Source organism: Oryctolagus cuniculus, chromosome X, assembly GCF_964237555.1.
Source record: "Oryctolagus cuniculus chromosome X, mOryCun1.1, whole genome shotgun sequence".
Classification (NCBI taxonomy): domain Eukaryota; kingdom Metazoa; phylum Chordata; class Mammalia; order Lagomorpha; family Leporidae; genus Oryctolagus; species Oryctolagus cuniculus.
In genome coordinates this window covers 79,636,620-79,654,204 of record NC_091453.1, presented here as the reverse complement: position 1 = coordinate 79,654,204, position 17,585 = coordinate 79,636,620, and the positions used below count along the sequence as shown (strand labels likewise).

Below are 17,585 nucleotides of genomic sequence, written 5' to 3'. Positions count from 1 at the left end.
TTATGAGCATGGAAAATGTGGCTCACACTGAGTTGGGAGAAGTACTGAGGGAACAGACCATTTGAGGTCTTAAGAATCACTGAAGTTAATTTGGTTTTAACCTAAGAGAAAAAAAGCTATGAGATGGCTTTTATCAATAGAGCAATATGATACAATTTCATATTTTTAAAAGACCTCTTTGACTGCCATTTCAGAGGACAGCAGATTTACAAAGAATATTTAGAAGAATCTAATAGTGGCTCTGAAAGACACTGAAAGATGGTAGCCTTAACAATGTGAGTGATAGTGAAGAAGAAGAGAAATAGATGTGTTTGATTCATACGAGGGTCTTCTAAAAGTTCATGGAGAATGAGTATTTTGAAAAAAAAATGCCTATATCTCAATTTTTTGCAGCAAAATAAACTTCCTTTTCCATGTGAGAGGCAAAGAGAGAGAAGGGGTGGGGAGAGGGAGAGAGAGAAAGAGAGATGATAGAGAGAGCAATTGAATTCCCAACTGCTAATTTGCTCTACAAATGCCCACAATGGTTGGGACTTGGTGAGGGATGAAGCGTGCTGAAAACTCAGTTCAAGCTTCACTTGTGGATGGCAGGATCTCAATAACTTGAGCCATCACCATCTCCTCCCAGGGTCTGCATTAGCAGGAAACTGGCATCAGGAGTCAGAGCTGGGAATTCAACTTATATCCTCTGATGTAGGATGTGCTATGAATTAACTGGTGACTTAACAGCTAGGCTAAATACCTACCAAGTATGCTGATTTTTAGTAATTACAAATGGCGGTACTTATTGATGGATTCTACATGTGGGGTTATGAAAAGGAAAGTTTTAAGAATGACTCTGAAGATTCTGGTTTGAATGGCTAGGTAGATTCTACTGCCATTCATAGAGATTAAAAATGATTTAAACTAAAAAGGTAGGTGGAAAGATGAGGTAAAAAATTTGAGATGACAATTAAGTTGAAGAGATATAAATCTTTAAATTCCAAGTATATATCAGAGATTTATATAGTGATTTGAGAAACTGAGGATTACAGAAAGCATTTGTGGACATTAGACTGACTGAGAGTACCCAAGAGAAACAGCATAGATATAGGACAGATCAAGACCTGAGTGCTGTGACACTTGGCATTCCAGTATTCAGTGGTCTGGAAGGGGGGGGTCAAGTAAACAGCAGCTTATTTGCTGGAGCTCCTTAATATACTTTTGTTTTTCTTATCCACTGCTATCACCTCAGTTCTGCCTACCACTAAGAGTGCTACTGAACCTAAAGGATGGGATTTTTTTCAATATGTGAGAAGCATACTGGAGTTTCATTTTCTCACTCCTTCAGCTTCTTCCTCCTTCTGTAGCTTACACAGCCTCTGAAACAACTTGCAAACAGATTCAGATATTCTGCATCAGCACAACCACTTGCAAGATGATACATTTCTGTTACTATGTGCAAGAGTTTATGCACAAAGATCTTCATAGGAAATTTGTAATGGAAGCTCTTTCCCAAGGACCACACAGGGAATCTGTTCTGCCCTCAGTGTGGGCTCAAATTCTCCTTCAGTCTCCCACTGGGTTGCCAAGTTATGGAACTGTAGCGTCTCTGGAGAGTACTCACGTGAATTCCGTAAGTTCTCTCCCCCACCATCTCTTTTTTCACAGTCTCAGTTCAGTAGCACCACAAATTCACTAGGTCCTAAGCTCCTGTTAATTCACCCTGCCCAGAGTCAGGTTTTTCTGCTAGGCTCAGGGCTGGTGCAGACCTGAGGTCGCTCTGCTTATGACGTATGTTCAAGATGGCACCTGCTCTTTGTCTTGCTCGCCTTTGAGAGGTGAGCGGAGAGAGAGAAACCCGTGTCCGTATCAGTCACTTTTTTTTCTCTCTCTCTCTCTTCTAGTTAGCCTGGTGAACTTTTCCCCATGGGGTCGTTTCCACTAGTCTCCTCTTTCCGCTTGCCTGCCAGTGTCTCGGCTATTGAGGTTCAGCTCACCTCGCGTTCCAGCGCTGGTGTGTTGAGTCTGCCGCTGGTGTCCCGAACTGTGGGCTCCCACACTCTCCACGCAGGTCCACTGTGAATCACTCGTTCTGGAAGAGTTTCTTCTGCTGTTTCTTCCCCTACTCTTCCTTGAACCTGCAGTATCTCCACTTTTATTAAACTGTCTCTCCCCGGACTATCAGTGTGCTCCCTTCCTATTCCGCCATCTTGTAATGGAATGCTGTTTGGTGAGTCTTTTTTTAAAATATTTATTTATTTATTTGAAAGTCAGAGTTACACAGAGAGAGGAGAGGCAGAGAGAGAAGAGGTCTTCCATCCGATGTTTTACTCCCCAGTGGCCACAATGGCTGGAGCTGCACCAATCCGAAGCCAGGAGCCAGGAGATTCTTTTGGGTCACCCACGTGGGTGCAGGGGGCCCCAAGGACTTGGGTCATCTTCTATTTGCTTTCCCAGGCCATAGCAGAGAGCTAGAAAGGAAGTGGAGCAGCTGGGTCTCGAACCAGTGCCCATATGGGATGTGGGCACTTCAGGCCAGGGCATTAAGCCTCTGTGCCACAGCACCGGCCCCTGGTGAGTCCTTACTCAATGTGTAGCCGCACACGCAGGATATAAGATTAAACAAACACTCATAATTGTGTATGTTCCTGCTGCTGATCACATCACTGTGAGATTTGACACATTATAGAAATGTCCTCCTCTCTTGGACAGATCTGCAAAGCTGAGGGAACTACAAATTTCAGATGACTTTCAAAAATTAGTGACAAGGAAAAACGAGAAGGGTAGATAGAATTTGTTTATACATCATTATATATTGTTCCAAAACAGTTCTCATGGCTTAGGCTTCTAATTATCAATGCCTTTTGGAAGTGTTCTCTTTAACCTGCTTCTTTCTCACTGGTTCCAAAAAATACATTTTAAATTGATTTTTTTCTACACTTCCTCCATAAACCTTATATCCTAAAAGCAATAAATGTCAAGGGCTAGTTTGAGATGGAGGGAACACCAAGGTGAAAGGACATTCTGTAAGATTAGAAGACATGTTGGTTAATATTTAAAATGTGTTCACTTTTTTTGTGTGTTCTACTTATCTGGATTAGATTTAGTATCAGCAACTGACGTAGGCTTTCCTTATCAAAATAAGTGAACATAGATAAATGTCTAGATGCACAACATTTAAATACTCGGTTCCCATAATGCTAAATCAAATTGAAAATTTCCCTTTTTTTTCTGTTTCAAACTCCACTATATGTAAGTCAACACAATCAGTGTCATGTTTCCATCACAAAGCCAATACAAACAAGAAAGTTGTGACCTCTATGAAGAGTCCAAGATAATTATGGCATAGGGAGAACAAAACTATCAAATTAATTTATTAGATCATAATGAAGTTGTGCATTAAGAACATAAAACTCATGAGAAATTCTTACATAATAATTTATATACTATTTGCTATACTTGTTCTTATGATCAAGATTTGTCATTAAATCCATCAGCCCTTAATATAGTTAGTGAGTTATTATCTATCCTTTTAATTCCCTTTGGAACTTTTTAATGATCTCACTGCCTCTACTAGTCCCTCCCAGAGATACCAGCTGTGTTTCAGGACCCTTTCAGAACGTTATTACAGACACAGGATATGTGAAAGCTAATTATAGATTAGGATAATTCAGACTACAGAATAGTTATGGGAAAGAAATCATTTGAACAAGATGAATATGGCAAAATAAAAATTGACAGCTATCTTCTAATAGCCCAATCCCTATATAGGAATGATCCTTCATTCACAAACTTACATGAAGGTTAAGTGAGACTGTGCAATTATAAAGCGGACTGATAATTATAATGCTGTACTTAATGACAAGTAAAGAGTACACTTGCTCTAAATCAGAACTGCCAATATACGAATAAAGAAAAGATTTGAAGGCAAACATAATAACTCAGTGATTACACTAAGGGGAATGATGCTATTGTCATAGAAACCATTGAAAAGAACCCAGAGTGTCTTGTAAATACCACCTCTTGGTTGTGTTCATTTGTTTGCCCCAAAACTTTTAGTGTGTCCAACAATTTTAATTAAGAAAAACAAAGGTTTCAAATGTTATATGGCTCAGGCCAGCGCTGTGGCATAGCAGGTAAAGACGCCACCTGCAGTGCTGGCATCCCATATGGGTACCAGTTCGAGTCCCGGCTGCTCCACTTTCAATTCCAGCTCTCTACTATGGCCTAGGAAAGTGGTAGAAGATGGCCCAAGTCGTTGGGCCCCTGCACTCGTGTTGAAAGTCCTGGAGGAAGCTCCTGGCTCCTGGCTGTGGATCAGTGCAGCTCTGGCCATTTCGGCCAATTGGGGAGTGAACCAGTGCAAGGAAAGATTCTCTCTCTGTGTCTCTCCCTCTCTCTCTCTCTCTCTGGTTCTCCTTCTCTGCGTGATTCTTTCAAATAAATATACCTAAAAAATTGTTACATGGCTCAAAATCGATATTCTATGAACAAAATAATATGCAAACTTGGTGACAGAATGGCAGCAAATACAGAAGTTTGGAAGTGATCTTAATGGATTTTTTTATCAGCCTGAGATTTCTTGACAGACATATTCTTGCCTGGCAACCTGAGTGTATCTTATTGAGAAAGTGAGATAATCACACTGCAATTTGCAACTACCAATACAATATTTACAAACGTCAGTTCATTTTTAACATTTTTTAAATCATTGCCCTGTCTTCTGTTTCCAAACAGAATGAACAATTCTAAAACACAGAAATTGATCTAGACATCTTCTGTTGCACAACCTGCTTTGGCTCATTAGGAATTTACATCAACTTTACATTCACTGAATAAGTTAAGTGTTAAGTGCTAAAATAGCAATGGTTCTATAAAAATGTATTTCATTAAACAAAGTTTAGATGATGACACACACTAATTAATCAATAAATATCTTGGTATAAAGAGTCTCACAATAAAACATCTTTTCAGATTCCAAATCCACTTTTCTATAACCATGTCCTAATCAAGTTCTCTTTTTCTTCTGATTAATTTCACTACTTGGATTTAAAAACACACATATGAAAATTCAAAAAGGCTTTCTTCTGTTCCCCAAGAAGGCACCTATCACAAATGTCAAGGATTTTATTTGATTTCTGTATTATGCCAAAACAACAACCTAGACTCAAAATTTCTTTCTAACTTTAGTTGCAAATAACATCTCTTCTCATCTTAGAAAAATAAAGATTGATGCTGATATTGATTCACTTAACACTAAGACCTGAAGACCCAACACAATTATAAAATAGCCTGCCCATCATTTCTAATTGGAGACAAGGAGCTTCAAAAACAATTTGTGAACATGTTTAGGAACTGTATAAAATAAGCACCTACTTGTAAAAAAATAATTTTTGGAACTAAATTTTGTGCCTCTGGAAAAGTTAGGTAAACTATATTTAAAACATACATGCTTCTAAAAAGATTATAGTTCTCATCTGTGCATTGATTCTGATTGTAAAGTGTGGATGCTGGCTTTTTTTTACAATAGAACGAAAATATAACAATGTGGACAATGGATTATACTTCTAGGATTACTCTCCCTTAAGGATTTCAACTGAATTTCAATGGCTCACTCCATTAATCCTCAAACCATCCGTCCAAGTTTGGCAGAAGGGAAGCATATGATCCTTGTTCTATCAACAGAGAAATTGATCTGGGCAAAGATTAAGTGATTTGTTTGTTATTAAGACAATGATCCAGAAATGAAATGAGGCAAAGAAACCTGATGTGACAGAAAAGACCAAGGATGGGGGGGGGGGGGGCGGCGCTGTGGCATAGCAGGTAAAGCCACCACCTGCAGTGCCGGCATCCCATATGGGCACCGGTTCAGGTCCTGGATGTTCCACTTCCAATCTAGCTCCCTGCTTATGGCCTGGGAAAGCAGTGGAAGATGGCCCAAGTGCTTGGGCCTCTGCACCCACATGGGAGACCCAGAAGAAACTCCTGGCTCCTGGCTTCAGATCAGCCCATCCCTGGCATTTTTAGCCATTTGGGAAGTGAACCAGCAGATAGAAGACCCCTTTCTGTCTGTGTTTCTCTCTCTCTCTCTCTCTCTCTCTCTGCCTCTGCCTCTGCCTCTCTGTAACTCTGCCTTTCAAATAAATAAATAAATCTTTAAAAAAGAAAGACAAGACCAAGGATAGGAAATACAATGGAAGGTAGTGAACCTGAAATGACAACCCATTGTACTCAACCTACATTCTAAATGCCTAACCAAACCACAGGAAAAGAAAACAGTAACATCTGATATGGAGAATCAGAGTAAGCAGCATGACCTCAAAAATATGGATCTTTAAAATAAGGTTAGCAATTTCAAACTACAGTAAACACAAAGGCATGGTGAGCTACTGGGGAACACTGAGCTGCAAATACAGATGCCAAATGCTTTATCTTCAGTTTCTTTTAGTTACTTGTGAAATATTCTGGAGGGCTTTACACTTTCCATCACCATGTAACAAAGGCCCTCATGGGTGAATCAAAGCACTCTGATATGGTATGCAGGCCTCCCAAGCAGTGGTTTAACCCACTGTTTCACATTGTCTGTCCCAGGAATAAGTTTTTGGAGGATTTCAGGGCTCCAAATATATAGAATCACATCTGTATAGGTGGCAGGCAATATCATTTTGCTATGCACAGATGATACTGGCGTGCCTTAATGTATGAAAATTTAGCCCTTTATAGCAGAATTTAGTACATCAAACATCTTCCTTGGACCATTTTTGAAAAAGTACATTAGGACGATCCTGTATACAGATATTCTAATTCTATAAATCTGGGATGAAACTTGATATTGAAATTTTAATAAGCATTTTGCTCTTCCCCCTAGTGATCCTTGGTTCACAAATGCACTTTCCTGGACTTACACACTGCATCCCTTTTTACACATCACTTGGGAGGGTTTTTTTTTTTAATCAAATATGGATAAAGTGGCTTCTTTCCGTTTAAAATCATTGAATGAATGCTAAACTACTTAACAAGATATTTTAGTCTTATCTTTCCAGACTGATTGCAACCTTCTAAATAGATATCCGAAGCTGTAACCCTAACGAGTTGTATCCTTCTTCTACACTTGCATTGCTCAATCAATTGTCCCTTTTCGCTTTCTGAAAGGTAATCATTTACTATACGATTATGTTTACTATCTGTAACTTGCAAGTCACTAAATCTTCTGATAATCTTCCTAATTATGTTAGTGATATCCTTATAAAGATATTTCTACAAGAACTTCCTTCAGTTCCCTACAAAGTACACCATACGAACTTAACAGCTGAAGTGCCCCAACATGTTCTTTTTTGTCTTTATATTTATTTTACTTACTTGAAAGGCAGAGTTATGGAAGGGGGGCACTCTTTCATCTGCTGGTTCACTCCCCAAATGCCCCAATGACCAGAGCTGGGCCACTCTCAAGCCAGGAACTTCATCTGGGTCTCCCACATGGTTGCAGGGGTCTAAGCATTTGAGCCATCTTCTGCTGCTTTCCTAAGTGCATTGCAGGCAGCAGCTTAACCCATTATGCCACAATGTCAGCCCCCCAACATGGTCTTAAATATATAAATATAGTTAATATATTTATAATATATAAATATATTAATATACATAATATATAATATATAGTGCATAATATAATATATAGATAATATATTAATATAACATATAAATATATATTAATATATAAACATATTTAATAACAAATGTTCTTAACAATGTAAAACTTTAAGCTAAATTATGAGACTGCCATGTCAGACTCTACAACATAAATCTTCCCTTTCTATACTTTTTTATTTCTTTTACTGTTACTCTCTTCTCCACAAGTGTTGCTTCATTGCTCCTTTAAATTGACATGATAATTAGTAAACTAGGTGCAGCAAAATGAAGAAGTTAATTTACCTGGTTTACTAATTCTGTTCTGTTTCTCTGTTCAAAAATAAATATTCCATACATTTGATCTAGATGATGAACTTACAAGGTTTAAAAGCAAGCTCTTGTCTCCCACAAAGAGAGAAGTAGGCAGGCATACAGGTTAAAATCGATTAGGTTTGTGAGCTGGAAGACCAAGCCTTCGTCACGCCCGTGTGACCTCATGCCCCTACCTGATACCTTCACCACGCCCCTGTGTGACCTCATCCCCCTACCTGACCACACCTGGGTGCCAACCAGCCAATCAGGGTAATTAACCACTCCCCTTTGGAAGTGGGTTAAAAGCCAGGACACAGTGTGGCCCAATCCTTCTCTTCTTCCCTGGACTCTTGCCAGGAGGCGGGCTTGCTGTAGCCCTGCGCCTCCTGAAGGCCACGTGCCCTAGGCTTCCTGACCTAGATACTCATCCATGTGGCTGGTTCCTGGTGCTTGGTATGAACCCCTATTCACCTCTCTCTCTTAAATTAAGCTCTCACTCTCCTATGCATCTTTCTCACTAAATAAAGGCTTAAAATGTACCATGCTGCCTTGTTTATCTGTGCCGATATTTAGAATTCTTCTCTAAATATTAGGCAAGAACCCTCTTGGGCTTACTAATATTGGGGATTTATTAGTAAGCATATGGTGAAATTATATGGCACCCCAAATTCTGGTAGCACATGTGGCACCCCAGATAACACTTCTGGAGAACTCTAAAGGGCCACATTTTTTTGTATAAATTTTAGGGGGTCATGTCCAATTTCAATACTAAGCAGAGTGTGCAAACAAGAACACTTTGTCAGTCAGGAAACATACATTCATGCTCTGGTGTGGGCCACCCTACACAAAGAAATACACAACATGAACGGCCCAAAGAGTTGTCCATAAACTAAGGAAGAAAGGGAAACTGAAAACGTACCTGTTAATAGAGAAAATGAGAGAGTGAAAAACGTTCCATTCACATGCCAATATTCGTGTGCCAAAGTCCAAAGTTGAGTGCCGAAAACACATGGACCTTCTTTACGGTGAGGTCCACCACAGAAAAATGCCAGCTCTTGCAGTTTCCATTCCTTTTGTAGCCTCTATGCACACGTCCTAGGTATTAGATGTGCGTTATGGGAAGTCAGATGTTTTGATTGACAGGTAAGTTGTGCATGTGTGGGAAACAATAGTGGCATGAGATATCTGGCTCCACAGACCTAACTAGCTGCTTACCTACCCAGATACACAGACATAACTAATTGATTGCCCATTTATCCCACCTCATTCCTGCCACAGAGTTCCAACTCTTAATTAAGCAGGTGCTAAGAGATGAAGTGTCCATCTTCATCTGCTTCCTGATGATCATGGACATTGTCCATGCCTATCTTAGCTTCAGAAAACTATACATATCTCATCTAATGGGTCTGCTTCATAAGCCAGAGGAATTTGATCTGTCACATGGTCCCACAAAGTCATCATTACTCCTAGAAACTGTCAAATTGACACAGACAAGTTTATCAATCAGAATGAACATAATTGAAAAAAGATAAATCATGAGTGGAATCGCCTTTAAGAGATGAAAGTGGGGCCAGCGCTGTGGCATAATAGGTTAAGCCTCCACCTGTGCATGGCATCCATATGGTGGCCGGTTCGAGTCCCAGGTGTTTCAATTCTGATCCAGCTCCTTACTGATGGCCTGGGAAATAAGTGGAAGATGGTCCAAGTCCTTGGGCCCCTTGCATTCATGTGGGAGACCCAGAAGAAGCTCCTGGCTCCTGGCTTCGGATCAGCCCAACTCTGGCCATTGCAGCCACTTGATGAGTGAAACAGTGAATAGAAGACCTGACTCTCCCTCTCTCTGTCTGTAATGCTGCATCGCAAATAAATCAATACATCTTTAAAAAATAAATGAAAGGCATATTTTATTGTTTCTCAAATAGCAGGTACAGATAGATTTTCTCTGTGCAGATTATAAAACCACCTAACCTGGGCATAAAGATTTATAATATATTTTTCAGTGAACATACTGCAGTTAGAGTAGATGTGATAGATTCTATTAATCACTGCACATGGTCCTCCTGTCCTATCAGTACGTATTCTAAGGCTAGTTGTTGTCCATGAGTGCCTTAGATAGAGCATCTACAGACTTTAGTACTTCCTGTAAAAGCTGGACTGGGTATAGATTTTTTAAGATGGCTTCATAAAGTATATCAGGATATTCTATGACAATGGAAGAGCTCAATAAGGAATTGTCCTGCCAGTAGTAGCTTCCTGGGAGACTCAGGCAAGAAGTAGATAAAACCTGTCTACCATAAAGTACACAGCCTTGAAGTGACAAAAGCTAAGATTTTACTTACCATTTTGCCTTTTGAAAAGGTATTTGAGGTCTACAATTGGTGCACAAGAATAAACATATTTATCCTCCATGTGTACATGTGAATACTCAAGGGTAGATATTAAATTATTGACAAATGTACCCAGCATGAAATGTCCTGTAACTTAACTGCAGTAGGAGTGCTAAGTAGAACCTGGTAAGGTCCCTTCCATTTAGGCTGCAACTGAAGAAAGGGAGAGCCTTATCTTTGTTTTTAATAAAACTTGAGCTCCTGGGGATATAGACTATGACTTTTGGGATCTGTCATTGGCAGAATTTTGTTACCATATTACATCAGAGCCTTTTGTACTCAACCTAGATTAATAGTATACCTTATCTGATCTTGAGTTTCTGAATCAAAGAGGATGTCAGAAATAAGGTAATGTCTCCCATATGGCCTTTCTTTTTGTGTGAAGATTTATTCTATTTATTTTAAAGACAGAATTAGAGAGGTGGGGAGGGGGATCTTCCAACTGCTGGTTCACTCTCTGGCTACAGCAGCCAGAACTGAGCCAATATGAAGCCAGGAGCTTTTTCTAGGTCTCCCACTTGGGTTCAGGGGCTGAAGGGCTTGGGCCATCATCTGCTGCTTTCCCAGGTGCATTAACAGAGAGCTGGATTGGAAGTGGAGCAGCAGGGACTCAAACATGTGCTCATATGGAATGCTGGTGCTGCAGGCTGGGGATTTAACCAGTTGTGCCACAGTGCCATCCCCCCATATGGCCTTTCAAATGAACTAAAATTTAAAGCAGCTTTGATGCCAATCTCATCCTGAGGAAGGCAATAGACAATAGTTTAAGCCATGTTTCTGAAGTCTCTATCCAAAGCTTAACCAGAATTTTCTTAATAGTATGAATAGTCTTTTCAACTTTATCTGATGACTGAGGTCTCCAAGAGGCATAGAGATGATAAGCAATTCCTAGAGCGGTATCTACCTGCTGAGTTATTTTAGACCCTCTAGAGTGACCATGGAAATCCAAAACAAGGAATCATCTTTAACAGGGCTTTTGACATTTCTTGTGCCTTTTCTGCTCAAGTTGAGAAAGCGCTGATCCATCCTGTGAAAGTATCAATAAAGACCAGTAAGTAATTGTAATTATTTGCTGAGGGCATCTTAGTGAAGTCTGTCTACCAGTCAGATATATTCCTCTCCTTTGCACAGGTAGGAGCAAAGAAGTTTCTCAATGGTATCACCAGGGTTATTTTGCAGAGGTGACAGGAATAAGTTGCTTCCTTACAATAGTATGTAGTTCTTTCCCTCAAAAAGTCCAAGAAACTATTTGCATAAGGGATCCTCTTCCTAGATGGGTAAAGTCAAATATTTCCTTGATATTTGTCCATTAAGAAGCCATTTGGAGCATTATCTTATGATCTAAAATCCAGCACTAATTGACATTTTTAGTACAACCTTGTTGTTGATCCCATTTTATCTCAGGATCAGTATAGTAGTGATTTTTTAAAAAAGATTTTTATTTATTTATTTATTTATTTGAGAGGCAGAGTTACAGATAGAGAGAGGGAGAGACAGAGATAAAGGTCTTCCATCTGCTGGTTCACTCTCCAAATGGCCAAAACAGCCAGAGCTGAGCTGATTCAAAGCCAAGAGCCAAGAGCTTCTCCAGGGTTTCCCATGTGGATGCAGGGGCCCAAGGACTTGAGCCATTTTCTAATGCTTTCCCAGGACATAGCAGAGAGCGGGATGGGAAGAGGAGCAGCAAGGACTAGAACCAGTACTCATATCGGATGCCAGCACTGCATCCTACTATGCCACAGCACTGACAATACAGTGGTGATTTTTAATAGGCTGATGTATTAAAGCTATTTCTAGAACCTCCTATGTAGCATCTTTTTTTTTTTTTACTATCTTATCCATGAATGCATTTCCTTTGCTAACATGACTATCTTTCTGACATCCCCTGCCATAAATTACATTCAGGTCTAAAGTTTCCTGAACTGCCTGATGAACACCTGATATTTTTTCCCCATCTTTAACAGGAGAGTTTTTTGCTCAGAAGGCCCCTTTTTGGGGCCAGCGCCATGGCTCACTTGGTTAATCCTCTGCCTGCCGCGCCGGCATCCCATATGGGCGTCGGGTTCTAGTCCCGTTGCTCCTCTTCCAGTCCAGCTCTCTGCTGTGGCCCGGGAAGACAGTGGAGAATGGCTCAAGTGCTTGGGCCCCTGCACCTGCATGGGAGACCAGGAAGAAGCACCTGGCTCCTGGCTTCGGATTGACGCAGTGCGGGCTGTAGCAGCCATTTGGGGAGTGAACCAACGGAAGCAAGACCTTTCTCTCTGTCTCTTTCACTGTCTATAACTCTACCTGTCAAAAATAAATTTAACAAAAATTTAAAAAGGCACCCTTTTTCCAAATTGCTGCATGTGCATGTAAAACAAGGAGAGCATATTTGGAGGCTGTATAAACACTAATTCATTGGCCTTTTCCTAGTTGAAATGCTCTAGTCAAAGCAATAAGTTCCGCCTTTTGATCTGAAGTGTTAGCTGGCAATGCCTGAACTTCTATTTCGTGTATAAAATCCACTAAGACATACCCTGTCTTCCTAACCCTTTCCTTCAAAAAGCTATGGCCATCAGTAAATCACACAGATCTGGATTTTCCAGAGGTTCTTCTTGTAGGCCAGGTCTCTTAGAATGGAACTTCTCTATTGTCACTACACAGGAGTGAGTTAGTTCTTCAGTACTTTCAGTCAACAGTAAAGTAGCCAGATTGAGGTCTTTGCATACTTGGAGAGATACTTCAGGTAAGCCTAACAAAGAAGGTTGATATTTTGTGTGGCATCCTCCTATTATCCATTGATGTACTTTAATTTCTATGACTCCTTGCATCTGATGTGGAGTTTGAATTTCAAGTGGATGGCTGAAAGTCAGTTGGGTGGTTCCCCCACCCAAAGTGCTGTTGCAGCAACCACCCTTAAGCATGCAATCCATCCTACAGAGTCTGAATCTAATTGCCTAGAAAAATAAGATGCTGCTGGTGGAAGTGGACCCAACTTCTGAGTCAGTACACCTAAAGCTACCCCCTGTTTCTTTGCTACAGAGTGAATGGCTTGTTCAAAAGTTAGGGATTCCTGGTGCTAGAACTTCTCTTAACAGCTGTCTTGTCCTCTAGAAGGCTTCCCCCAGTAAAGTGCATCTGTGTCAGGACAATTTAAAGCCTCATATAAAGTTTTGGCTATCAACTAAAATCCTGAAATCCATGTTCTAAAAAATCCTGCCATTCCCAGGAATATCCTTAACAGTTTCTTTATGGTGGCCCTGTGTATGACATAGCTTCCTTTCTCTTCAGGGAAAGAGTATGCTTTCATGGGGGTCAGTATATATTCTAGGTAGTTTACCTCTTGTTTAGAAATCTGAGGTTTTGTTGTGAGACTCTGTACACTTGCTTTGCTAAAAATGCGCCTTTAATACTTGGATTGTATTTTCATCTGAGCCCTCGACGGAAGGGCTGTGAATGAGATTATCACTTACAGATTGTAGAATTTCTGATCAAGCCATCAGGATTTAATCATTGGGGATCTACCCTGATTACTAAACCCAATCCAATTATTTCCCAAAGCCTCACTTCTAAATACCATAATAGGCTTAAGGATCTACCCTTTTAGTACTGTTAACATAAGACTTAGGGGTCAAAACTTTAACACATTAGGTTCTAGAATACATTTAACATTCAAACTAATATCTAAATTTTAACAGTTACAGTTAGCATGTCCTTATCTTTCTCCAACAAATCAATGGCATTTAGAAAAAACCATTTAGTTCCATTGTCAGTAGTAGTAGTCCACATAAACCTTTCAAAAACATGAAATTTTGCTCCATTTCCTCCTTCTATTAGTATCCTATTCTACTTTACAGTGTGAGAAAGTTAATTATTACATAAGTGTCAGGGGCTATTAGTGCTCCACTTACCTTTGGTGATGAGGATCCTATTGCTACCTAATCAGCAAGATCACCATTTGCAAAATCCCATTTTAGAATCTGCTTCTTTCAACTATTCCAGGAACCACCTCTCTGAGGTATAGTTACCTGGGAAACAGACACTGAGGTAGAAACTTATACTTAAAAAATTTGTTGGTGAGTGACCTTCAGATTAGCAAGTGTAGGGAAGTGAAAGAAGTAGGTCAAGAGGGATCTGTGATACAGTCCTAACAATGGCCTGTACTGATCTCACTGATAAGGCTTGAATGGGGTAGGAGATAGATATTTCTTAAAGGAGGTAAACATTTCAAAATTCAATCATTTAGAGGCAAATGCAAATATTAGGAAACTAAAATTTACAATATTATTCTTATGCAACAACAACAACAGGGAATATATAGTTCAGTTTAGGCCATTCTTTCTCAAAATCCTTAATAAACAAGAACTTATCCAGTTCAAGGCAGTTACAATGGCTACAAAGAGGCATTCTGGGAGCTTGGTCCAAATGACAAGCTGAGGATGAGTATCTTGGATTTCAGAAAAAAAGTTACTCTTCAAGTTTGTTTCTTTCCTACAGTCTTCAGATATTTATTCCTATCTTATAAATATCAAAGCTTGGGGTGGGCGTTTGGAACAGTAGTTAAGACAGTGCCTGGGGTCCTTGCATCCCATATTAGAGTGACTGGGCTTGAATCCTGAATCTTCTGCCCCCAATTCCAGCTTCCTGCTAATGTGCCACCTGGGAGGGAAAATATGATGCCTGAAGTAGTTTTCCTGCCACTCACATGGGAAACCTGGACTGAGCTCCTGATTCCTGAATTTAGTGAACTAAGCAGATGGGAGATCACTTGCTTCTCAATTCCTATCAAATAATTAATAAAACAAAGAAAGAAAAACTAAAAAATTAAAAGCCTGGCTTCAGCTGTGCAATAGAAAATTATGATGATTATTTTGTTCTTTATAATTTGTCCATCTATGAAGATAAAAAGGAAGCAGCCTCTCCCCCACTATCACTACCTTTTGACCAACATGGAAGTGGTAAGATGGAGTGGTAGCACTCTCAAGAGGAAAATTGTGGGGAGCAACTCGGACTAGACTAAGTTACTGGAATTAAGACTTATTCTATGCATCTGCTCTCCCACAATATGGCGCTGGGAGAGGAGTAAACAACTTTTACACAGCTGCCTCCAGTTCGACCAGTAACCTGCAGGAGCTGATCCTGCTCCTGATTGGAGGAGAGCAGCGTACTCGGCGTGTGGGTAGCAGAGTTGGGATTGGTGGAAGAGGACTATAAAGGAGGAGAGAGACAACATGCACCAGGAACATCTAATGGGAACATCCGGATAACATCTGAGCAGCCCCCGAGAGAGCCGGCCGGCGGTGTGCCGCTCCCCCACGGAAGTGGGGAAAGTGGCAGGGGGCACCGCCCTTCCACGGAGGTGGAAGGGTGGGCAGCCAACCCGGGAAGAACCAGCAGCAAACCAGGGAAGGGCCGAGCAGACAAAAGAACAGCGCAGGGTCCTGTGTCGTTCCTCCGCGAAGAGGGGGAGCGACAGAAAATGAATGCGTGGAAACAAAACCCAGGTCCATAGGTCTAGTTTCATTTTTTATGTGCAAATGTTCCTTTCACAATCATCTTAGAAGTTACATTTTAATTTATTTTCTATTTTTTGTTTATTATTCATTTTCATTTTATTTGGAAGGGAGGGAGGGATGAGAGAAGGAGGGGGAGACACACACACACACAGAGAGAGAGAGAGAGAGAGAGAGAGAGAGAATCTTCTATCGACTGGTTCACTCCCCCAAGTGCCCACATAAACCAGGGCTGGGCCAAGCTGAAACCCATGTAAGTGACAAGAACTTGAGCCATCATCACATGCCTCCCAAGGTATACATTAGCAGGAAGTCACAACTAAGAGTGGAGCTGAGAATTCAATCTAGTCACTCCAATAAAGGATGTAAGCATCCCAAGTAGCTACTTAACCACTATGCCAAATACCCACTACTAAATTTTAATTTATTTTTTAAAGATTTATTTATTTACTTGAAAGGCAGAGTTACAGAGAGAGAGAAGGAGAGGCATAGAAAGAGAGAGAGGTTTTCCATCCACTGGTTCACTCCCCAAATGGCTGCATCAGCCGGAGCTGCGCCAATCCAAAGCCAGGAGCCAGGAGCCTCTTCCAGGTCTCCCACATGGGTGCAGGGGCCCAAGGACTTGGGCCATCTTCTGCTGCTTTCCCAGGCCACAGCAGAGAACTGGATCGGAAGTGGAGCAGCAGGGACTGGAACAAGCACCCATATGGGATGCCAGCACAACAGCCAGTGGCTTTACCCGCTACGCCACAGTGCTGGCCCCCTAAATTTTAATTTATTAAGAACCCAGGCTGATTTTCTCTCTTCTTTGGCAGCTGAGGTACAAATTTCTTATCATGACCATGGATAAATTTATTTCTGTCTTGGGCCTCAGAATCATCAGCAGAACTTACAAGAATTGGGAAGTCATATATTGAAAATTAAGCATAATATTTTGCAGTTGTGGCTTTGTAAATGTTTCAAAATTCTAACAAAAAGTAATGTAAATAGTACTAGAATATAAGCCTGAAATATAAGCTAGATGTAAATTTAGGAAAGCATAACTATCAGTAATCTTCTAAAATGGAGGGCTGTTTTAGATAGTTTCTAAAGTGTCTTTCAGTAGTCACACCATTTTGACATTCTTCACTAATTTCATTTTGCTACAAGTAAACAAAATAGATATCTGAGACACAGGTGGGCCTAACAATTTTCTCAAGGTTATCAGACTAGTTTAAAATAGGATGAGAACTAGACATTTAATTGTTTCCGTATCTCCAAAGAATATGACAAAATTGACGTTTGCCAGTACAGGGAATGAGGGGTATAAATTTAGCTTAGGACCCAAGAGATTAAGCCTGCCCTAATGCATACTTATCATTTTCACTAATTAGATAGTGGGAATTGATAAGAGAGAGGCCACATATCACCTGCTGCTTAGAGCCAGGAAGCCAGGGAAATTTCACATAAACAAATAATTGTATGTGTATATGTCTATGGCATTTAATGTAAAAAAAAACAATTTTTTTGGACAATAGAATTTGAGTCAGATGCTTAATCTAGAAAAGAATATAAGAGGTAGCATCCTTCTCCAATCTTCTACCCAATTCCAGGCGAGGGGGAGAGATACAGTCTAAATTTTTATTTCTCTGGAAAGTATAAGTTAATAATACTTTCAACTCTAAAATATTTCTTTCAAGGTAGGCACTGTGGCATAGTGGGCTAAGCTGTCACTCGGGATGCCTGTGTCTCATTATGGAGTGGCATGGTATTGAGTCCCACCTCCATTTCCAATCCAGCTTCT

General features: G+C 40.3%; 1 protein-coding gene across 1 annotated transcript in view; it reads left to right on the top strand.

Moving 5' to 3' along the window:
• Positions 1-17,585, top strand: part of LOC103351935 (CCR4-NOT transcription complex subunit 3-like) — an 83,992-nt gene that overhangs the window by 13,284 nt on the left and 53,123 nt on the right. The window contains 1 exon segment of the mRNA XM_070066687.1: positions 1,350-1,615. Coding sequence (XP_069922788.1) covers positions 1,350-1,615 — 266 coding nt within the window.